The sequence below is a fragment of the Chiloscyllium plagiosum genome, unplaced genomic scaffold (assembly GCF_037043375.1).
Source record: "Chiloscyllium plagiosum isolate Xiang-an unplaced genomic scaffold, Cpla_swu_hap1 HiC_scaffold_1, whole genome shotgun sequence".
Lineage (NCBI taxonomy): Eukaryota > Metazoa > Chordata > Chondrichthyes > Orectolobiformes > Hemiscylliidae > Chiloscyllium > Chiloscyllium plagiosum.
In genome coordinates this window covers 167,213,309-167,237,786 of record NW_028270139.1, presented here as the reverse complement: position 1 = coordinate 167,237,786, position 24,478 = coordinate 167,213,309, and the positions used below count along the sequence as shown (strand labels likewise).

Genomic DNA, 24,478 nt, shown 5'->3' with positions numbered 1-24,478 from the left:
CCTTAATCAGGCGAATGTGTGGCTGGGGAGCTGGTGCAGGGGGCAGGGATTCAGATTTTTGGATCTTTGGGATCTCTTCTGGAATAGAGCTGACCTGTACAAGAGGGATGGATTGCACCTGAACTAAAGCAGGATTAATATCCCAGCAGGGAGATTTACTAGAGCCATTGGGGAGGGTTTAAACTAGTCTGGATGGGAGAAAAGAGAGAAGGTTGAGACTAGTGCAGAAGTTAAAGAAAGCAAGTTAAATCAACAAGGCAGAGAACAAGGGAGACTGGTTAATTAAACTGCACTTATTTCAGTGCAAGAAGTCTGATAGGTAAGGCAGATGAACTCAGGGCTTGATGGGAAGGTGGGGCTGGATATCATCGCTATTACAGTAACATGGCTGAGGGAGGGACAGGACTGGCAGCTGAATGTTCCTGGATATAGATGCGAAAGGAAGGCTGGAGGGAGAGGGAAGACAGGAGAGGGAATGGTGTTTTTGATTAGAGAAGGCATCTTGGCAGAGAGGATATTCCTGAGGGATCATTCAGTGAAGCTACCTGGATGGAATTGAGAAATAAGAAAGGGGGTGATCACTTTGATGGGATTGTACTATAGGCCCCACAATAGTCAGCAGGAAATTGAGGAACAAATGTCAGAACATTACAGATAGCTGTAAGAATAATAGGGGTATAATTTAATTTTCCAAACATAGAACATACAACGTTACAGCGCAGTACAGGCCCTTCAGCCCACGATGTTGTGCTGACCTGTGAAACCAATCTAAAGCCCACCTAACCTACACTATTCCATTACCATCCACATATCTATCCAATGATCATTTAAATGCCCTTAAAGCTGGCAAGTCCTTTGCTGTTACAGGCAGTGCATTCCACATCTTTAATACTCTCTGAGTAAAGAACCTATCTGTAACATCTGCCCTATATCTCTCACCCTTCAATTTAAAGCTATGTCCCTTCGTGCTAGCCATCACCATCCAAGGAAAAAGGCTCTCACTGTCCACCCTACCTAATCCTCTGATTTAAAAATCACACAACACCAGGTTATAGTCCAGGTTTAATTGGAAGCACTAGCTTTTGGAGCACTGCTCCTTCATCAGGTGGTTGTGAACAGCGCTATCCTTTTCCATCACTATTTTAAAATTAAAAGAAAAGTTAAAGTTAAAGTTCTAAACTGGGGCAAGGCTAATCTTGATAGTCTTAGACAGGAACTTGAAAACGTTGACTGGAGGAGGCTGTTCACAGGTAAAAGGACATGTGGCAAGTGGGAGATTTTCAATTGCATGATAACGAGAGTTCAGGGCCATCATGTTCCTGATAGTGTGAAGGGTAAGGCCGGCAGGATTAGTGAGCACTGGATGACAAGGGATATTGAAGTTTTGGTCAAGAAGAAGGAGGCATTGTCAAGTGTAGACAGCTAGGATCAAGTGAATCCCTTGAAGAGTATAAGGCATGCAGAAGTACACTTAGGAGGGAAATCAGGAGGGCAAAAAGGGGATATGACTTATTTGGCAAATAGGGTTAAGGAAAACCCAAAGAGTTTCTGCATGAATATTAAGGACAAAACAGTTACTCGTGACAAAATAGGGACCTTTAAAGATCAGTGAGGCTCTCTATTTGTGGAACCACAAGACATGCGATCCTAAATGAATATTTCATGTCAGTATTTACTGTGGAGAAATAAATAGTGATGTCTTCAAAAAAGTCCATATTAAAGAAGTTAAAAATCACACAACACCAGGTTATAGTCCAACAGGTTTATTTGGAAGCTCTAGCTTTCGGAGCGCTGCTCCTTCATCAGGTAGGTGTGGAACAGGATCATAAGACACAGAAATTATAGCAAAAGATTACAATGTCATGCTACTGAAATGATGTATTGAACAAACCTAAATTGCTGTTAAGTCTTTCACTTCTAGAATGGGTTGCAGGTTTTGATTCATTAATATATAAATCCCAGAACTTCTTTTAAGTGACATTCTCAAGATAACTTAAGATTTTATTAAAAAAAGGTGACATCTCAGTCAGACAATGCATTAAAGGTGTGAAGTTAAAAACTGGATGTATTCCAATCTTGATTCAGATTGGTTCTATTTCCAAAGTAGGAATTTATAAAATATAACATGGATTGACTACAGTGAAGACGGTTATCTAAGATTACAACAAGATCTTGATCAACTGGGCCAGTGGGCTGAGAAATGGCAGATCAAGCTTAATTTAAATAAATGCGAGGTGTTGCATTTTGGTAAGACAAACCAGGGCAGGATTTATACAGTTAATAGTTGGGTCCTGGGGAGTGTTGTTGAACAGAGAGATCTAGATGAGCAGGTACATAGTGGTGTCACTGGTAGACAACGTGGTGAAGAAGCCATTTGTTATACTGGTCTTCATAGCCAGAGCATTGAATGTAGAAATTACAGCGGTACAAGACATAGGTAAGGTTACATTTGGAGTACTGCATAGAACTCTGGTTGCCCTGCTAAAGGAAGGGTGTAATTAAACTGAAAAGGGTGCAAAGAAGATTTACAAGGATGTTACTGAGACGTGAGGATTTGAGTTCAACATAGAGGAACACTTTGGGGTCAGTAACCATAATTCTATTAGTTTTAAAACAGTGATAGAAAAGGATAGATTGGATCTAGAAGTTAAAGTTTTACATTGGAGGAAGGCCAATTTTGACGGTGTTAGGTATATTATGAAGTTGAAGGTGTGTACTGTACCTTTAAGAGAGAGTGAATGCAGGCACCTGTCATGTGACTGACTGCAGGGACAAAGTGTACTGGACAATTCAAAGAGGTAACATTTGAGCTGTAACTTAGTTACTGAGTAGTTTTCACAACAATTCAAATTCAACCAGTTTAAATTATGCCCCAAGATACAAAAACCCAATTGAATTTGAATTTTACTGTTTTGACAACATCAAACCAATGAGGTGATCAGATGATTTGGAGTATAGAAAGCAGAGATTTTGAACAGTTAGCTGGAGACAAAGAGCACCTACTGTCACTGGCAGACTACCTGCAGACCCTCTCTCTGAAAGGTATTTTTATCGTATGAAACACCTTTGCAGCAGAAGACCAAATATGACCCAGGGGAATCTACAAGTAGAGGAACTTCAACACACAAAGATGACAACTGATTTTGAAAAGTGATTTGCTGTAAACTTAATAGGGTCTTTAACGGATCAATATTATTGTTACAGAGTGGGAGGTAGATAACAAATTTTAAGAGAAAGGAGGCTTACAGTTGTAGATAATTGTTTAATGTTCTCTTTTGGAGTTATAGAATAAAATTGTTACTTTTTCTTTAAATAGTAGAATATGGAAGTTCTCTGTCACTCATACTTTAACAGATTATGAGGCAAGGTGAGCTTTTCTGTGGTTTTGCTTTAATTAGCAGAAGGCTTTACCCCCTCGTGTCACAACAGTTTGGGGGCTCGGGTCCGGGATTTGGACAGGCTTAGACAGATCCAGTCTGAGATTTGGACAAACCTGAAGAGATCCCAGCAGATTTAAACACTTGCTGATTAACAGGATTAGCTGATTAAAGTCCTTGGTCTTTAAATAAAACATAGGTGTGACAATTTGTTTATTTTCGGTTATGTGTCGTTGGTTAAATTAAAAGTGAGAGAAATGGCTCTTAAAATTGCTAAAGAGGTTCTAGGATTTGAAGATGATTCCCAAATTTGCCAAGAAAGTTTAGAAGGAAAGAAAAAAGACCTTACTTGTAAAATTAGCAAAGAGGTTAGAATTGGGTTTAATCAAGAACAAACGTAAAGCTGAAATTGTAAGGGAATTTCTCAAACACTGAAGTGTGTCAGAGAAACAGACCAGTGTATTAGAGTTAGAAAAATTTAAATTACAGTTGAGGAAAATGGAATTAGAAGATAAACAAAGAGAGTGAGAGAAGAAAGAAAGAGAGTGAGAAAGAGAAACAGAGCAAAGAAAGAGGAAAGAGAGAAAGAAGGTTCTTAGCTGAGCAGAACACAGAACATGAACAATACAGCACAGAACAGGCCCTTCGGCCCTCGCTGTTGCGCCGATCTGTGAACTAATCTAAGCCCATCTCCCTACACTATCCCATGATCATCCATGTGCTTATCCAAGGATTGTTTAAATCTCCCTAATGTGGCTGAGTTAACTACATTGGCAGGCAGTACATTCCATGCCCTTACTAGTCTCTGAGTAAAGAACCTGCCTCTGACATTTGTCTTAAATCTATCACCCCTCAATTTGTAGTTATGCTCCCTCGTACAAGCAGATGATATCATCCTAAGAAAAAGACTCTCACTGTCTACCTTATCTAATCCTCTAATCATCTTGTATGTCTCTATCAAATCCCCCCCTCAGCCTTCTTCTTTCCAATGAGAACAGATCCAAGTCCCTCAGCTTTTCCTCATAAGACCTTCCCTCCGGACCAGGCAACATCCTGGTAAATCTTCTCTGTACCTTTTCCAATGCTTCCACATCCTTCCCGAAATATGGCGATCAGAGCTGTACACAGTATTCTAAGTGCAGCCGCACTAGCGTTTTGTACAGTAGCAGAATGACATCACAGCTCCAGAACTCAATCCCTCTACCAATGAAACCTAACACACTGTATGCCTTCTTAACAGCACTATCAACCTGGGTGGCAATTTTCAGGGATCTGTGTACATGGACTCCAAGATCCCTCTACACATCCACACTACCAAGAATCTTTCCATTAACCCAGTATTCTGCCTTCCTGTTATTCTTCCCAAAGCGAATCACCTCACATTTATCTGCATTGAACTCTATTTGCCATTTTCAGCCCAATTCTTCAGTTTATCCGAGTCTCCCTGCAACCTGTAACATTCTTCCACACTGTCCACTACTCCATCGACTTTAGTGTCATCTGCAAACTTAAAACCCACCCACCTATGCCTGTGTCCAAGTCATTTATAAAAATGACAAACAGCAGTGGTCCCAAAACAGATCCTTGTGGCACACCACTAGTAACCGGACTCCAGGCTGAATATTTTCCATCAACCTCCACTCGCTGCCTTCTTATAGAAAGTCAGTTTCTAATCCAAACTGCTAAATTACCTTCAATCCTATACCTCCGCATTTTCTCCAACAGCCTACCATGTGGAACCTTATCAAAGGCTTTACTGAAGTCCATGTACACCACATCAATTGCCCTACCCTCATCTACATGATCCTCATCAAACTCAATGAGGTTTGTGAGACACGACCTGCCCTTGACAAATCCATATTGACTATTTCCAATTAAATTGTTGCTTGCTAGATGATTATAAATCCTATCTCTTATAATCCTTTCCAAACCTTTCCTACAACAGAAGCGAGGCTCACTGGTCTATAATTACCTGGGTCATCTCTACCTCCCTTCTTGAACAAGGGCACAACATTTGCAAACCTCCAGTCATCTGATACTAAACCTGTAGACAATGACGACTCAAAGATCAAGGCCAAACGCTCAGCCATCTCCTCCCTAGCTTCCCAGAGAATTCTTGGATAAATCCCATCCGACCCAGGGGACCTATCTACTTTCACACCTTCTAGAATTGATAACACCTTCTCCTTACTAACCTCAATCCTTTCTCGTCTAATAGCCTGTATCTCAGTCTTCTCCTCTACAATATTCTCCTTTTCCTGAGTGAAAACAGATGAGAAATATTTGTTTAGCACCTTTCCAATCGCTACAGGGTCCACACACAACTTCCCACTTCTGTCTTTGACAGGCCCTATTCCTAGTCATCCTTTATTCCTCACATATGTATAGAAAACAGTATTATTCTACTTGCTAAAGACTGCTCATGTCCTCTCTTTGTTCTTCTTAACTGTCTCTTCAGATCCTTCCCAGCTACTCTGTAACTCTCCATCGCCTCATCTGAACCATCACGCCTCAACGTCATATAAGCCTCCCTCTTCCGCTTAACAAGAGATACAATTTCTTTAATAGACCACGGTTCCTTTACCTTATCACTTCCTCCCTGCCTGACAGGGACATACCTATCAAAGACACTGAATATCTGTTCCTTAAACCAGCTCTATATTTCGATTGTCCCCATCCCCTGCATTTTGCTCCCCCACTCTATGCCTCCTAATTCCTGCCTATTCACATTATAATTGCCCTTCTCCTATCTATAACTCTTGCCTTGTGGCTTGTACCTATCCCTTTCCATCGCTAAACTAAATGTAACCGAATTATGGTACCTCTCTCCAAAGTGCTCACCTATTATTAAATCAAACACCTGGCCTGGTTCATTTCCAAGCACCAGATCCAGTGTGGCCTCCCCTCTTGTCGGCCCTTCGATATACTGTGTCAGGAAACCCTCCTGCACACATTGGACAAAAACGGATCCATCCGACGTACTAAGTTATAGCATTTCCAGTCAATGTTGGGGAAGTTAAAGTCCCCCATAATGACCATCCTGTTCCTTTCACTCCTGCCCAGAATCAATTTGCCAATCCTCTCCTCCACATCCCTGGAACTTTGTGGAGGTCTATAAAAACTCCCAGCAGCACGACCTCTCCTCTCCTGTTTCTAACCTCAGTCAACACCACCTTAGTAGACAGGTCCTCGTCAAAGGTTCTTTCAGTCACCTTTATACCATGCTTGACTAACAAGGCCACACCTCCACCTTTTTTACCACCTTCCCTGAACTTAATGAAAGATCTAAACCCTGGAACCTGCAACATCCATTCCTGACCTTGGTCTATCCATGTCTCTGAAATGGCCACAATATCGAAGTCCCAGGTACCTATTCATGCTGCAAGCTCACCTTCCTTATTCTGGATACTCCTGGTGTTGAAGTAGATACACTACAAACCAGCTTGCTGTCTGCCAGCACGTTCCTGTGATCATGAAATCCTGACCCTGTCCTGTCTACTCACATCCTCCTGTGCACTGGAACTACACCTCAGGTTCCTAACCCCCTGCTGAGCTAGTTTAAACCCACCCGAATAGCAATAGCAAATTTCCCACCAGGATATTAGTACCCCTCTGGTTGAAGTGAAGACCATCCTATTTATACAAGTCCCACCTTCCCCAGAATGAGCCCCAATTATCCATAAAACTGAAACCCTCCCTCCTGCACCATTCCTGCAGCCATGTGTTCAGCTGATATCTCTCTCAAAGAGAGAGAGAAGAAAGAGAAAGAGAGAGAGAAGAAAGAGAGAGAGAAAAAGAGAGAGAATTTGAACTTGAGAAGTTGTGACTTAGTCAACAAAGTGAAGTTAACAGGATGGAGATTAAAAGAGAAGGTAGTGATATACTGTATGTAAATATGTTAAAACACTGCCACATTTTGATGAGAAAGACGTTGAAGCCTTCTTTATTCCATTAGAAAAATTGGCTAGGTCGATGGAGTGTTAGATTAGATTAGATTAGATTAGATTAGATTAGATTAGATTAGATTAGATTACTTACAGTGTGGAAACAGGCCCTTCGGCCCAACAAGTCCACACCGATCCGCCGCAGCGTAACCCACCCAAACCCATTCTCCTACATTTACCCCTTCACCTAACACTACGGGCAATTTAGCATGGCCAATTCACCTAACCCCTGCACATTTTTGGATTGTGGGAGGAAACCGGAGCACCCGGAGGAAACCCACGCAGACACGGGGAGAATGTGCAAACTCCACACAGAGAGTCGCCTGAGGCGGGAATTGAACCCGGGTCTCTGGCGCTGTGAAGCAGCAGTGCTACCGTGCCGCCCAGTGGTCAGAAGACTTATGGGTAATGCTTGTTCAGACTAAACTGGAAGGCAGAGCTAGTGGGGTATTTGTCGCGCTGTCAGATGAGGGGTCAAGAGATTATGAAGAGGTCAGACAGGTTATTTTGAGCACTTAAAATTGGTACCAGAAATATATAGACAGCGGTTCAGAAACATAAGGAAGGAACCAGGTCAGGCTTATGTTGAGTTCAAGAGAAATAAACACAGTCATTTTGACAGATGGTGCAGGCCTTAAAAATTGATATGATCTATGAGACTCTAAGAGAGATTATTTTGTTGGAGGAGTTGAAAAACTCACTTCCAGAGATGATCACATGGAGGAACAGAAAGTTCAGGAAGTGAGAAGAGCAGCAGAAATGGCAGATGAATATACTTTGGTGCATAAGACAAAGTTTAGCTTCCGGCAAGAATTTCATCCAGTGAGGATAGGAACTGGGAGAAGGGGATATCCTACACCACAAAACCAAGAGTAGAGAACACTGGTAATTGTTTATCACAGATTAAAAAAGAAGCCCAAGAGGGTGGAAAGGAGATGAAAGGTCTCAGGTGTTTCCACTGTGGTAAAGTGGGCCAGGTAAAGTCACAGTGGTGGTCGTTAAAGAAAGGCATTGTGGGAAAAGATGTGGTAAAAGAAGCTAAGCCAGTGGCATTAGTGAAAGTAGTAAAGGAGACCCCAAGAAAAGTTGAGGAGCTGCAGGAGAGTGCACAGCCTAGGCAGAGGCTGGGTATGGAGTTAGTACCTGATCTCTATAAAGAATTCACCTCTGTAAGTAAAGGTTACTCAGAAAGAACAGGGGGGAGAAGGACAAGAAGTTATAATTTTGAGAAATACAGGATCTAACCGGTCTCTAATAGTAAGAGATTAATGTATTTGCACTCTTTCTGACCTATTATGCGAGAGAGAGGTAGGTTGTGGGACAGATGGATAGAAATTTAGTGTTCCTGTGTGAGATCAGGTTGGAATGGGAAGCCTTCAAATATGAAATATCGAGAGTTCAAAGACAGTTTATTCCTGTTAGGGTGAAAGGAAAGGCTGATAGGTGTAGGGAATGCTGGATGACTAGAAAAATTGAGGTTTTAGTCTAGAAAAAGGAAGTATATATTCAGGTATAGACAGCAGGGATGAAGTGAATCCTTAGAAGAGTATAAAGGCGTATACTTAAGAGGGAAATCAGGAGGGCAAAAAGGGGACATGAGAAAGCTTTGGCAAATAGGGTTAAGAAGAATCCAAAGGGATTTTATAAATACATTAAGGACAAAAGGGGTAACTAGGGAGAGAATATGGCCCCTCAAAGATCAGCAAAGTGGCCTTTGTGTGGAGCTGCAGGAGATGGGGGGAGATACCAAACAAGTATTTTGCATCAGTATTTACTGTGGAGAAGGACATGGAAGATATAGAATGTGGGGAAATAGATGGTGATGTCTTGAAAAATGCCCATATTACAGAGGAGGAAGTGTTGGATGTCTTGAGACGCATAAAGTTGGATAAATCCCCATGACCTAATCAGGTGTACCCTAGAACTCTGTGGGAAGCTAGGGAACTCATTACTGGGCCCCTTGCTGAGATATTTGTATCAGCGATAGTCACAGGTGAGGTGTCAGAAGACTGGAGGTTGGCTCATGTGGTGCCACTATTTAACAAAGGTGTTGGAGGAACTCCTGAGGGATTGGATTTACATGCATCTGGAAAGGCAAGGACTGTTTAGGGATAGTCAGCACGGCTTTATGCATGGGAAATCATGTCTCACAAACTTTATCGAGGTTTTGAAGAAGTAACAAAGAAGATTGATGAGAGTAGAGCGGTGAACGTGATCTATATGGACTTCAGTAAGGCATTCAACAAGGTTTCTCATGGTAGACTGCTTTGCAAGATTGGGTTGGACTGAAGGGTTTGTTTCCATGCTGTACATCTCTATGACTCTATATAATTAACCATTTGGATACAGAACTGACTTGAAGGTAAAAGACAGAGGGTGGTGGTGGAGGGTGGCTTTTCAGACTGGAGGCCTGTGACCAGTGGAGTGCCACAAGGATCAGTGCTGGGTCCACTGTTTTTTGTCATTTATATAAAAGATTTGTATGTGAGCATAAGAGGTACAGTTAGTAAGTTTGCAGATGACAATGATATTGGAGGTGTAGTGGACAGAGAATAAGGTTACCTCAGGGTACAACAGGATCTTGATCAGATGGGCCAATGGACCTAAGAGTGGCAGATGGAGTTTAAATTCAGATAAATGTGAGGTGCTGGATTTTGGAAAGGCAAATCAGGGCAGGGCTTATACACTTATTGATAAGGTCCTAGGGAGTGTTGCTGAAAAAAAAGACCTTGGGGTGCAGATTCGTAGTTCCTTGAAAGTGGACTTCCAGATAGATAGGATAGTGAAGAAGGCGTTTGGTATGCTTTCCTTTATTGGTCAGAGTATTGAGTACAGGAGTTGGGAGGTCATGTTGCAGCTGTACAGGAAATTGGTTCGACCCCTGTTGGAATATTGCGTGCAATTCTGGTCTCCGTTGTATTGGAAGGATGTTGCCAAACTTGAAAGGGTTTAGAAAGGATTTACAAGGATGTTGCCAGGGTTGGAGGGTTTGAGCTACAGGGAGAGGCTGAATAGGCTGGGGCTGTTTTCCCTGGAGCGTCGGAGGCCGAGGGGTGACCTTATAGAGGTTTATAAAACCATGAGGGGCATGGATAGAGTGAATAGACAAGGTCTTTTCCCTGGGCTCAGGGAGTCCAGAACTAGAGGGCATAGGTTTAGGGTGATAGGGGAAAGATTTAAAAGGGACCGAAGGGACAACTTTTTCACACAGAAGGTGGTACATGTATGGAATGAGCTGCCAGAGGATGTGGTGGAGGCTGGTACAACTGCAACATTTAAAAGGCATTTGGATGGGTATATGAATAGGAAGGGTTTAGAGGGATTTGGGCCAAGTGCTGGCAAATGGGACTAGATTAGGTTAGGATATCTGGTCGGCATGGACGAGTTGGACCAAAGATCTGTGTCTATGCTGTACAGCTCTATGACTCAATGACTTTATCTATGAAAGGTTGAATAATCTGGGACTTCTTTCCCTGGAACATCAGAGGCTGAGAGGTGACTTTATAGAGGTTTATAAAACCATGACGGGTACAAATAAGGTGAATAGCCAAGTTCTTTTCTCTAAGATAAGGGAGTCCAAAACTAGAGAGCATAGATTTAAGGTGGGAGGGGAAAGATTCAAAAGGGACCTGAGGGGCAACATTTTCTACACAGAGGGTGGTTCGTGTATGAAATGAGTTGCCACAGAAAGTGGTAAAGGTGAGTACAATTATAACATGTAAAGGACGTTTGGGCAAGCACATGAATAGTGAAGGTGTAGAGGGATATGGGCCAAATGAAGGCAAATGGGACTAGTTCAGTCCTGGTCAGCATGGATGAGTTGGGCTAAAGGGTCTCTTCCCCTACTGTATGACTCTATGATACTCTTGGGATGGATGTTTTCCTCACCTCCTCTCAAACCCCTTTACTTCTCACTTTAGTTCTCTAGGCGGAGGTGGGTACTGAAGATGCTGGAGATTAGAGTCAAAATTAGTGTGGTGCTAGAAAAGCACAGCAGATCAGGCAGCATCCGAGGAGCAGGAAAATCAATGTTTTGGGCAAAAGCCCTTCCTGATGGGCTTATCCAGTACCATTCTAACCTTGATTTTAGTTCTCTGCATAGTCATCTCTGATTAAGGAAGAAAGGCCCCTCTATTCGACTCTAACCAGGCCCCTCAGTCCCCACATGATTGCATCCTCTATGTATGTGGCTGCAAGATAATTCCCGATATCCCAGCAGCTGGAGCTGAAATAGCTATTGGAAATAAAATGAAGTATGTTGGAAAAGCCAGAGAATTTTTTTTTTAAGATCACTAGTTACCAGTTTACCTTCTGCATCACTCTTCAGTGGTTCAATTGTAGCCGTAAACTGGGAGGAGCATTCATCGTGACACCAAGCCTGTCTCTGTGACATTTTCACTGTTAAAGCAATAAAAACAAAGATGAAGTTGACTTTATATCAGGGCAGCACCATGGCTCAGTGGTTAGCACTGCTGCCTCACAGCACCAGAGACCCAGGTTCAATTCCAGCCTCAGGTGACTGTCTGTGTGGGGTTTGCACATCCTCCCTGTGTCTGTGCAGGGTCCCCTCTGGGTGCTCTGGTTTCTTCCCTCAATCCAACAATGTGCAGTTAGGCAAATTGCCCATAGTGTCTGGGGATGTGGAGGTTAGGGGAATGGGTCTTGGTGGGTTACTCTTTGGAGAGTTGGTGAGAAATCGTAGGGCCGAATGGCCTATTTCCATACTGCACGAATGATTACGTCCTCTGCCGCAGCTCACCATTTTGTCTTTGCTAGCCAGAGACAGACGAGAATAGGTGGCGGGGTTGATTTCTAGTGCATTCTTCATGGTAATACCCTGACAAATCAAAATCGACTTGTCCATCTATTAGTTTTGTTTGCTCATGCAGGATAAATGGCTGCTCCCTTTGAGATTTGGTTAAGTATAGAGTCAGATTTTTTTTAAATCAGAGTTTATAAAACAATTCAGGGACTGGCTGTGTGGGTGAATTATTTCAGCCTTGCAGCTAAGTCACGGGGAGAATCAGTGGTCATTATTGTATGTCAAGCAAAAATAAAAATAGGTTGGATGTTCTAAGAGAATAGTTGGGCTTTGGAACAAGTATCTGGTAGTTTTTGTCTCCGGTGCAATTCTCCTCAGAACTAACAGCCAACTATAAAAAACTGATTGAAATGTAGAACACACAAGTTTTCACTTCAATACAAGAAAATTCTGGAGAGGTCTACAGGTCTGGCAACATCTGTGGAGAGAGAAACAGAGTTTAATGTTTCAAGTTTAATGTTTAATGTTTCACCGTGTTTCAACCACGGTGGCACAGTGGTTAGCACTGCTGCCTCACAGCGCCTGAGACCCAGGTTCATTTCCCACCTCAGGCGACTGACTGTGTGGAGTTTGCACTTTCTCCCTGTGTCTGCGTGGGTTTCCTCCGGGTGCTCCGGTTTCCTCCCACTATCCAAAGATGTGCAGGTCAGGTGAATTGGCCATTCTAAATTGCCCGTAGTGTTAGGTAAGGGGTAAATGTAGGGGTATGGGTGGGTTGCGCTTCGGCGGGTCGGTGTGGACTTGTTGGGCCGAAGGGCCTGTTTCCACACTGTAATGTAATCTAATCTAATCTAAGTCAATGTTCTTGAATCAGAAAAAGAGAGGAAAGAGTTGAGAAAGACTGTTGAACTTTTACCTTTATTCCTTTATTTTAACCTTAGGATGTTCTGTAATGTTAACTTTTAACTTTATTTCTTTATTCCTCTACTTATATTATGAACAACGGTAATGCTTTACTTTTAACTTTGTTCTCAATGCTACTATTTATATCTAAGTTTTACATGGAACATAGAACAGTACAGCACAGTTCAGGCCCTTCAGCCCTCAATGTTGTGCCGGCCTTTTATCTTACTCTAAGATCAGACTAACCTACATACCCTTCATTGTACTATCGTCATGTGCCTATCCAAGAGTCGCTTGAATGTCCCTAATGTCTCTGACTCTACTACCACCACTGGCAGTGCATTCCACACACCCACCACTCTCTGTGTAAAGAACCTACCTCTGACATCTCCCCTAAACCTTCCTGCAATTACCTTAAAATTATGCCCCCTCATGATAGACATTTCTAACCTGGAAAAAAGTCTCTGGTTATCCAGTTTACCTATACCTCTATCAAGTCACCTCTCATCCTTCTTCACTCCATTGAGAAAAGCCCTAGCTCCCTCAACCTTTCTTCAAAAGACATACCCTCCAACCCAAACAGCATCCTGGTAAATCTCCTCTGAACCCTGTCTAAAGCTTCCACATCTTTCCTATGATGAGGCGACCAGAACTGAACACGATATTCCAAGTGTGGTCTAACCAGGGCTCTATAGAGCTGCAGCATAACCTCATGGCTCTTAAACTGAATCCCCAGTTAAAGAAAGCCAACACACCAGACACCTTAACATCCCTATCAACCTGGGTGAACGTGACCACTGCAGATGCTGGAGATCAGAGCTGAAGAGTGTGGTGCTGGAAAAGGACAGCCAGTCAGGCAACATCCGAGGAGCAGAAAAGTAGACGTTTCGAGCATAAGCTCTTCATCAGAAATGAGGCAGTGGCCCATGGGGGTTGAGAGATAAATGGGACAGATGTGGGGCTAGGGGGAAGGTAATTGGGAATATGGGGGGTGATGGTGATAGGTCGGAGAGGAAGGTGGAGTGGATAAGTGGGAACGACCTGAGTGGCAACTTTGAGGAATCTATAGACTTGGACCCCAATGTCCCTCTGTTCCTCCATCTGCCAAGAATCTGCCTTTCACCCTGTATTCTGCATTCAAATTCAACCTTCCAAGATGAATTACTTCATACTTTTCCAGGTTGAACTCCATCTGCCATTTCTCAGTCCAGCTCTGTATCCTGTCAATGTCCCCTTGCAACCTACAGTAGCCATCCACACTATCCACAACTCCACCAACCTTTGTGTCATCAGCAAACTTACTAATCCACCCTTTCACTTCCTCACCCAAGTCATTTATAAAAATCACAAAGAGCAGAGGTCCCAGAAGTGATCCCTGTGGAACACCATTGGTCATTTAAATCCAGGCTGAATACTTTCCATCAACTACCACCCTCTGTTTTCTATGGTCCAGCCAATTCTGTACCCAGACAGACAGACTTTCCTGTATCCCATGCCCCCTTACTTTCTGAATGAGCTTACCATGGGGACCCTTATCAAATGCCTTGCTAAAATCCATGTACACCACATCCACTGCTCTACCTTCATCAATGTATTTTGTCATATCCTCAAAGTATTCCGTAAGGTTTGTTGCCCCTCACAAAGCCATGCTGACTATCTCTAATCAAATTATGATTTTCCAAGTAATCATGAATCCTATCTTTCAGAATCCTCTCCGATACTTTGCCCACCTCTGACGTAAGACTGACTGTTGCATAATTCCCAGAGTTATCTCTATTCCTTTTCTTGAACAAGGGGATAACATTTGTCATCCTCCAATCACCAGACACTACTCCATTGGACAGTGAGGATGCAAAGATCATCGCCAAAGGTGCAGCAATCTCTTCCCTCACTTCCTGTAGTAACCTTGGATATATCCTGTCTGGCCCAGGGGATTTATCTATCCTTATATTTTTCAAACTTTTTCAGCGCATCCTCCTTCCTGACATCAACCTGTTCTAGCATAGCAACCTGTTTCACACTGTCCTCAGAAACATCACAGTCCCTCTCAGTAGTGAATACTGAAGCAAAATATTCATTAAGGACCTCCCCTATATGCTCCGACTCCAGGTACAAGTTCCTTCCACTATCCCTGATCGGCCCAACCCTCATCCTGACCATTCCCTTCTTCCTCACAGAAGTGTAGGTTGCCTTCGGGTTTTCCTTCATCCTACCCACTAAGGCTTCTTCATGCTCCCTTCTAACTCTCCTCAGTCCATTCTTCAGTTCCTTCCCGGATACCTTGTAACTCTCTAAAGCCCTGTCTGATCTTTGCCTCTTCAACTTTAGGTAGGCTTCCTTCTTCCTCTTGACTAGATGTTCCACATCCCTTGTCACCCAAGGTTATTTCACACTACTGTCCCTTCCTTGCCTCAGTGGGACAAACCTGTCCAGCACGATCAGCAAGTGCTTCCTAAACAACCTCCACATTTCTATTGTGCATTTCCCTGAGATCATCTGTTCCTAATTTAGGTGCCCCAGTTCCTACCTAATAGCATTGTAATTCCCCCTCCCCCAATTAAATACTTTCCCATACGGTCTGCTCCTATCCCTCTCCATGAATGTAATAAAGGTCAGGAAGCTGTGATCGCTAAAACCAACATGCTCTCCAAACCAAGAGATCTGATACCTGGCAATGGTTCATTGCCAAGCACCAAATCCAATATGACCTTCCCTTTAGTCAGCATCCAACGAGCAGCGATGCTGCCTGAATTGCTGTGCTCTTCCAGCACCACTGATCCAGAATCTGGTTTCCAGCATCTGCAGTCATTGTTTTTATCTTCCCTTTAGTCAGCCTATCTGCATATTGCATCAGGAACTTCAGGAATAAAGGAATGACGAGAGTAGGATTAGGGCAAGTCAAGGACAGTAGTGGGAAGTTGTGTGTGGAATCCGAGGAAGGAGAGGTGCTAAGTGAGTATTTTTCTTCATTATTCACACAGGAAAAAGACAATGTTCATACAGTCATAGAGATGTACAGCATGGAAACAGACCCGTTCGGTCCAACCCGTCCATGCCGACCAGATATCCCAACCCAATCTAGTCCCACCTGCCAGGATCTGGCCCATATCCCTCCAAATCCTTTCTATTCATATACCCATCCAAATGCCTCTTAAATGTTGCAATTGTACCAGCCTTCACCACTTCCTCTGGCAGCTCATTCCATACACGTACCATCCTCTGCGTGAAAACATTGCCCCTTAGGTCTCTTTTATATATTACCCCTCTCACCCTAAACCTATGCCCTCTAGTTCTGGACTCCCCCACCCCAGGGAAAAGACTTTGTCTATTTATCCTATCCATGCCCCTCATAATTTTGTAAACCTCTATAAGGTCACCTCTCAGCCTCCAAAGCTCCAGGGAAAACAGCCCCAGCCTGTTCAGCCTCTCCCTATAATTCAAATCCTCCAATCCTGGCAACATCCTTGTAGATCTTTTCTGAACCCTTTCAGGTCTCACAACATCTTTCCGATAGGAAGGAGACCAGAATTGCATGCAATATTCCAACAGTGGCCTAACCAATGCCATGTACAGCTGCAACATGACCTCCCAACTTCTGTACTCAATGCTCTGACCAATAAAGGAAAGCATACCAAACGCCTTCTTCACTATCCTATCTACCTGCAACTCCACTTTCAAGGAGCTATGAACCTGCACTCCAAGGTCTACTTGTTCAGCAACACTCCCTAGGACCTTACCATTAAGTGTATAAGTCCTGCTAAGATTTGCTTTCCCAAAATGCAGCACCTCGCATTTATCTGAATTAAACTCCATCTGCCACTTCTTAGCCTATTGGCCCATCTGGTTCAGATCCTGTTGTAATCTGAGGTAACCTTCTTCGCTGTCCACTACACCTCCAATTTTGGTGTCATCTGCAAACTTACTAACTGTACCTCTTATGCTCGCATCCAAATCATTTATGTAAATGACAAAAAGTAGTGGACCCAGCACCATTCCTTTTGGCACTCCACTGGTCACAGGCCTCCAGTCTGAAAACAACCCTCCACCACCACCCTCTGTCTTCTACCTTTGAGCCAGTTCTGTATCCAAATGGATAGTTCTCCCTGTATTCCGTGAGATCTAACCTTGCTAATCAGTCTCCCATGGGGAACCTTGTCGAACCTTACTGAAGTCCATATAGATCACATCTACTGCTCTGCCCTCATCAATCCTCTTTGTTACTTCTTCAAAAAACTCAATCAAGTTTGTGAGACATGATTTCCCACGCACAAAGCCATGTTGACTATCCCGAATCAGTCCTCGCCTTTCCAAATACATGTACATCCTGTCCCTCAGGATTCCCTCCAACAACTTGCCCACCACTGAGGTCAGGCTCACCAGTCTATAGTTCCCTGGCTTGTCTTTACCGCCTTTCTTAAACAGTGACACCACGTTTGCCAACCTCCAGTCTTCCCCACCTCACCTGTGACTATCGATAATACAAATAATGTTGTTGAGAAGAATACTGAGATACAGGCTATTAGACGAGATGAGGTTCATAAAGAGGAGATGTTAGCAATTCTGGAAAATGTGAAAATAGATAAGTCCCCTGGGCCAGATGGGATTTATCCTAGGATTCTCTGGGGAGTGAGGGAGGAGATTGCAGAGCCTTTAGCTTTTATCTTTATGTTGTCAATGTCTACAGGAATACTGCCAGAATACTGGAGGATAGCAAATAGCCCCTTGTTCAAGAAGGGGAGTGGAGACAACCCTGGTAACTATAGACCAGTGAGCCTTACTTTGGTTGTGGGTAAAGTATTGGGAAGGAATATAAGAGATAAGATTTATAATCATCTAAAGAGGAATAAGTTGATTAGGGATAGTCAACACCATTTTGTCAAGGGTAGGTCGTGCCTCACAAACCTTATTGAGTGCTTTGAGAATATGACCAAACAGGTGGATGAGGGTAAAGTGGTTGATGTGGTGGTTCATGGATTTCAGTAAGGTGTTTGATAAGGTTCCCCATGGTAAGCCATTGCAGAAAGTACAGAGGCGTGGGATTGAGGGTGATTTAGCGGTTTGGATCAGAAATTGGGTGGTGGTTGATAGGAAATGTTTATCCTGGAGTTCAGTTACTAGTGGTGTACCATAAGGATCAGTTCCGGGGCCACTGCCGTTTGTCATTTTTAGAAATGTCCTGGATGAGGGTGTAGAAGGATGGGTTAGTAAACTTGCGATTGACACTAAGGTCGGTGGAATTGTGGGCAGTGGCGAAGGATGTTGCATGTTACAGAGGGACACAGATAAGCTGCAGAGCTGGGCTGAGATGTGGCAAGTGGAGTTTAATGAGGAAAAGTGTGAGATGATTCACTTTGGAAGGAACAACAGGAAGACAGAGTACTGAGCTAATGGTAAAATTCTTGGTAGTGTAGATGAGCAGAGAGATCTCGGTGTCCATGTGCATAGATCCCTGAAAGTTGCCATTCAGGTTGATAGGGTTGTAAGAAGGCATACAGCGTGATAGCTTTTATTAGTAGAGGGATTGAGTTTCGGAACCATGAGGTCATACTGCAGCTGTACAAAGCTATTGTGCAGCCGCACCTGGAGTATTGTGTATAGTTCTGGCCACTGCATTATATGAAGGATGTGGAAGTATTGGAAAGGGTGTAGAGGAGATATACCAGGATGTTGCCTGGTATGGAAGGCTGAGGGACTTGAGGCTGTTTTCGTTAGAAAGAAGGTTGAGACATACAAAATGATCAGAGGATTAGACGGGGTGGACAGTGAGAGCTTTTTTTGCTCGGATGGTGATGGCTTGCACAAGGGGACATAGCTTTAAATTGAGGGGTGATAGTTACAGGACAGATGTCAGAGGTAGCTTCTTTACTGAGAGAGTGGTAAGGACATGGAATGTTTCAGTTAAACGAGGAGATTAGGACCCGTGGACACAGCCTTAGAATTAAAGGGAGTCATTTCAGAACAGAAATGCGGAGACATTTCTTCAGCCAGAGAGTGGTGGGCCTGTGGAATTCATTGCCACGGAGTGCAGTGGTAGCCGGGACGCTAAATGTCTTCAAGGCCGAGATTGATAGATTCTTGTTGTCTAGAGGAATTAAGGGCTACGGGGAGAACGCTGGTAAGTGGAGCTGAAATGCGCATCAGCCATGATTGAATGGCGGAGTGGACTCGATGGGCCGAATGGCCTTACTTCCACTCCTATGTCTTATGGTCTTATGGTCTTATGCCCTGCCTGCAACAGTGGTAGACTTGTCAACTGTTTGAGCAATTAAATAGTATTGGATAAACATTTGGATGATAATGGTATAATGTAGGTTAGATGGGCTTCAAATTGGTTCCACAGGTCGGCATAACATTGAGGGCCGAAGGGCCTGTCTTGTGCCATACTGTTTTATGTTCTGGGAACCCTTCCTGGACACACCTGACAAAATCTGCTCCATCCAAATTATTTGAACTGAGTAGGTTCCAATCAATATTAGGGAAGTTAAAGTCACCCATGACAACAACCCTGTTACTTCTGCATCTTTCCAAAATCTGCCTCCCAATCTGCTCCTCCATGTCTCTGTTGCTATTGGGGGGCCTGTAGGAAACCCCCAATAGAGTGACTGCTCCTTTCCTGTTTCTGACTTCCACTCAGACTGAACACAAACCCTCCTCGATGATCTCCCTTTCTGCAGCTGTGATACTATCCCTGATTAGCAATGCCACTCCCCTACCTCTTTTACCTCCCACCCCACCCCCATTCCTTTTCAAACATCTAAACCCTGGAACATCCAACAACCATTCCTGTCCCTGTGATACCCAAGTCTCCGTAATGGCCACAACATCATAGTTCCAAGTACTGATCAATGCTCTTAAGTTCATCGCGCTTATTCCTGATACTTCTTGCATGAAAATAGACACACTTACTGCATCTTTGCCCTATCAAGTGCCTATCCCTCCTCACAGACTCTGCACACTGTATCTGGCTGATCACTACCTTCTCCATCATCTGATCCAAAGCTCAGCTCCCCCACTCACCCCGCCAATCTTGTTTAAACCCACCCGAAGGGTTTTAGCAAACCTCCCGCCCAGGATATTGGTGCCCCTGCAGTTCAGGTGCAACCTGTCCTTAATGTATAGGTCCTACCTTCCCCAGAAGGTATCCCAATAGTCCACATACCTGAAGCCCTGCCTCCTACACCAGCCCTGCAGCAATGTGTTCATCTGCACTCGATCTCTGTTCCTAGCCTCACTAGCTCATGGCATCGGTAGCAATCCTGAGATTACTACTCTGCTCATCCTGCCTTTTCGCTTCCAACCTAATTCCCTATATTCACGTTTCAGTCCACATCCCTTTTCCTAGCTATGTCATTGGTACTGATGTGGACCACGACTTCTGGCTGCTCTCCTTCCCCCTTAAGAATCCTGTAGACACAATCTGAGACATCCCTGACCCTGGCACCCGGGAGGCAACACACCAACCGGGAGTCTTGTTTGCGACCACAGAATCTTCTGTCCGTTTCTCTCACGATTTAATCTCCTATCACTATCACTCTCCTATTCTTCCCCTTTCTCTTCTGAGCCACAGAGCCAGGCTCAGTGCCAGAGAACTAGCCCCTATGGCTTTCCCCTGGTAGGTCGCACACCCCCCCACCCCCCAACAGTTTCCAAAACAGTATACTTACTGTTGAGGGGCACAGCCACAGGGGATCCCTTTCCCTCTCCTGACCATCACCCAGCTACCTTTATCCTGTAACTTAGGTGTGACTGTCTCCCTGTAACTCCACTCTATCATCCCCTCAGCCTCCCGAATGATCCAGAGTTCATCCAGCTCCAGCTCCAGGTCCCTAATGCGGTCTGTGAGGAGCTGGAGTTGGGTGCACTTCTCCCAGGTGAAGTCAGCAGGGACACCATTGGTGACCCTTACCCCCCACATCCTGCAGGAGGAATATGTAACTGCCCTAACCTCCATCTCCTCTGCTCTAAATTGCCGAGAGAGATTGAATAAATAAGTAAAAAACTTACCAACTGTCCACACACAGTATTTCTTTTGGCTAGAGGAAGAGGATGGGAGGGAGACACTACACGTGTAGTGTCGTGGGTTTAGCCACAGCCTGAATATATCAGTTCACTTGCCCAGCAATCCCCGCATCCACATTGAGCCTTCGCTCCACCTATTCACGAGGTAAGTCTTTAAGAGGAAAAAATTTACCTTCCCAGCAGCCCCCTGGTCCGTGCTGTCACTGCTCCCACTGCCGCTGAAAGCCTTGTACCTAAGGTTACACCATGTGTAGTGACATTAGAAACTTTTCACTGCACTCCTGTACCTCTACACTTCAGTAAGGCTTACATCAATCAAATCAAATCAAATCAAAGACATAACAGATTTTACACAAGGACAGAGGGAGAGAGAAAAGAACAAAAGGGGAAAGTTTGGGATAGGTTATAAAACACAAGAGATTAAATGATAAAAGAGTTTGTAGCATGAAACAAATAAATAAAGAGATGAGTCTAAAGTTGTAAAGGGCAAAGAAAACAGGGTCACTGCAAATTCATATTTTATTCCATATTTCCATGATCCACATTGTGCAGCTTTACGACCATAAGAACGAGGAGGAGGAGGAGGCCATTCAGCCCCTCATGCCTGCATCACCATTTAACATGATCATGGCTGATATTAGCACAGTCTCAACAAAAGAATCAATAAGCATTGACAACAAGGCTCCAAATTAAATGTTAAAATAAGTGTGTAGCTCAGGCCAAGTCACAACAGGGAAATCAAGCATTATCTTGGACAGTCATGGGACTGGGAACACAGGGATTGGGAGATCAAATTAATCCTGCTGCTTGGTTAGTCAGCACCCCAGCTTCAAAACACCCTCAGGCTATTTTTCACACCATTTTTATTCCATTCCACTAGTCAAGGAAATCTTCCCTTTGCAAAAGTACACTAGGTACCCATAATTAACCCAAACACCTCCAAATGCCTGTAACTATTTCATGTCGCTAAAACTTTACCTTGTAAAAGTCCTTCACTCCCTCACAATCCCCACCCCCCACAAACTCCCCCCACCTCTTCAGACTCCTCCCACTCCCTCACACTCCCCCATCCACTCACACTCTCCCCCACCCCCTCACACTGCACCCACCCCCTCACACTCCCCACCCCTCTCACACTCCCCCACCCCTCTCACATTTTCCCCCACTCCCCCACACTCTCCCCCACCCTCACACTCTCCCCCACCCCCTCACACTGCACCCACCCCCTCACACTCCCCCACCTCCTCACACTCTCCCCCACCCTCACACTCCCCCACCCCCTCACTCCCCCCACCCCTCACATTCCCCCCACCCCTCACACTCTCCCCCACCCTCACATTCCCCCACCCCTCACACTCCCCCCAACCCTCACACTCCCCCACCCCCTCACACTCTCCCCCACCCACTCACACTGCACCCACCCCCTCACACTCTCCCCCACCCCCTCAAACTGCACCCACCCCCTCACACTCTCCCCCACCCTCACACTCCCCCCACCCCTCACACTCTCCCCCACCCACTCACACTGCACCCACCCCCTCACACTCCCCCACCCCCTCACACTCTCCCCCACACTCACACTCCCCCACCCCCTCACATTCCCCCAGCCCCTCACACTCTCCCCCACCCTCTCACACTCCCCCCACCCCCTCACACTCTCCCCCACCCACTCACACTGCACCCACCCCCTCACACTCCCCACCCCTCTCACACTCCCCCACTCCTCTCACATTTTCCCCCACCCCCCTCACACTCTCCCCCACCCTCTCACACTGCCCCCACCTCCTCACACTCTCCCCCACCCCCTCACACTGCCCCCAACCCCCTCACACTCTCCTCCACCCCCTCACACTCTCCCTCACCCCTCACACTGTCCCCACGCCCCTCACACTCTCCCCCACCCTCTCACACTCTCCCCACCCCCTCACACTCTCCCCCAACCCCCTCACACTCTCTGCCACCCCCTCACACTCTCCCACACCCCCTCAGACTGTCCCAACTCCCTCACATTCTCCCCACCCCCATACACTGCCCCCACCCCCTCACACTGCCCCCACCCCGTTATACTGCCCCCACCCCGCATACTCCCCCACCTCCTCACACTGCCCCGACCCCTCTCACACTCTCCCCCACCCCCTCACACTGCCCCCATCCCCTTCACACTCTCCCCCACACCCCACACACTGTCCGCAACCCCATCACTGCCCCCACCCCCTCACACTGACCCACCCCCTCACACTCTCACCACCCCTCTCACACTCCCCCACCCCTCTCACATTTTCCCCCACCCCCCTCACACTCTCCCCCACCCTCTCACACTGCCCCCACCTCCTCACACTCTCCCCCACCCCCTCACACTGCCCCCACCCCCTCACACTCTCCTCCACCCCCTCACACTCTCCCTCACCCCTCACACTGTCCCCACGCCCCTCATACTCTCCCCCACCCTCTCACACTCTCCCCACCCCCTCACACTCTCCCCCAACCCCCTCACACTCTCCGCCACCTCCTCATACTTTCCCACACCCCCTCACACTGTCCCAACTCCCTCACACTCTCCCCATCCCCATACACTGCCCCCACCCCCTCACACTCCCCCCACCCCCTTATACTGCCCCCACCCCATATACTCCCCCACCCCCTCACATTGCCCCACCCCCTCACACTGTCCCCACCCCCTCACACTGTTCCTACCCCCTCACAATGCCCCCACCATCTCACACTCTCCCCCACCCCCTCATACTCTCCCCCACCCTCTCACACTGCCATTACCCCTTCACACTCCCCCACTCCCTCACATTGCCCTCACATGTTCCCCACCCTCTCACAATGCCCCCACCCACCTCACACTGCCCCAGCCCCCTCACTCTCCCCTACTGCCTCACACTCTCCCCCACCCTCTCACACTGCCTCAAACCCCTCACACTCTCCACTCCCTCACATTGCCCCAACCCCCTCACACTGATCCCACTCCCTCACACTCTCCCCCACCCCCTCACAATGCCCCCACCCTCTCACACTCTCCCCCATCCCCTCACACTCTCCCACACCCTCTCACACTGCCCCATCTCCTCACACGCCCACACTCCCTCACACTGCCCTCAACCCCTCACACTGATCCCATCACATCACACTGTCCCCACCCCCTCACACTCTCCCCACTCCCTCACAATGTCCCTACCCCCTCACAATGCCCTCACCCCCTCACACTCTCCCCCACCCCCTCACAATGCCCCACCCCCCTCACACTGTCCCTACCCCCTCACACTGCTGCCACCCCCTCACACTCCCCCACTCCCTCACATTGCCCCCACCCGCTCACACTGATCCCACCCCCTCACACCCCCCCACTCCCTCACATTGCCCCAGCCCCTCACACTGTCCCCACGCCCTCACACTCTCCCCACTCCCTCACATTGTCCCACTCCCTCACACACCCTCCACTCCCTCACATTGCCCCACCCCCTCACACT

At 45.9% G+C, this 24,478-nt stretch overlaps 1 protein-coding gene across 1 annotated transcript in view; it reads right to left on the bottom strand.

Annotated features, from left to right (window-relative positions):
• Positions 1-24,478, bottom strand: part of LOC122548554 (apolipoprotein L2-like) — a 147,710-nt gene that overhangs the window by 7,303 nt on the left and 115,929 nt on the right. The window contains exon 4 of the mRNA XM_043687403.2: positions 11,630-11,719. Coding sequence (XP_043543338.2) covers positions 11,630-11,719 — 90 coding nt within the window. The remainder of the gene's footprint in view (positions 1-11,629; positions 11,720-24,478) is intronic.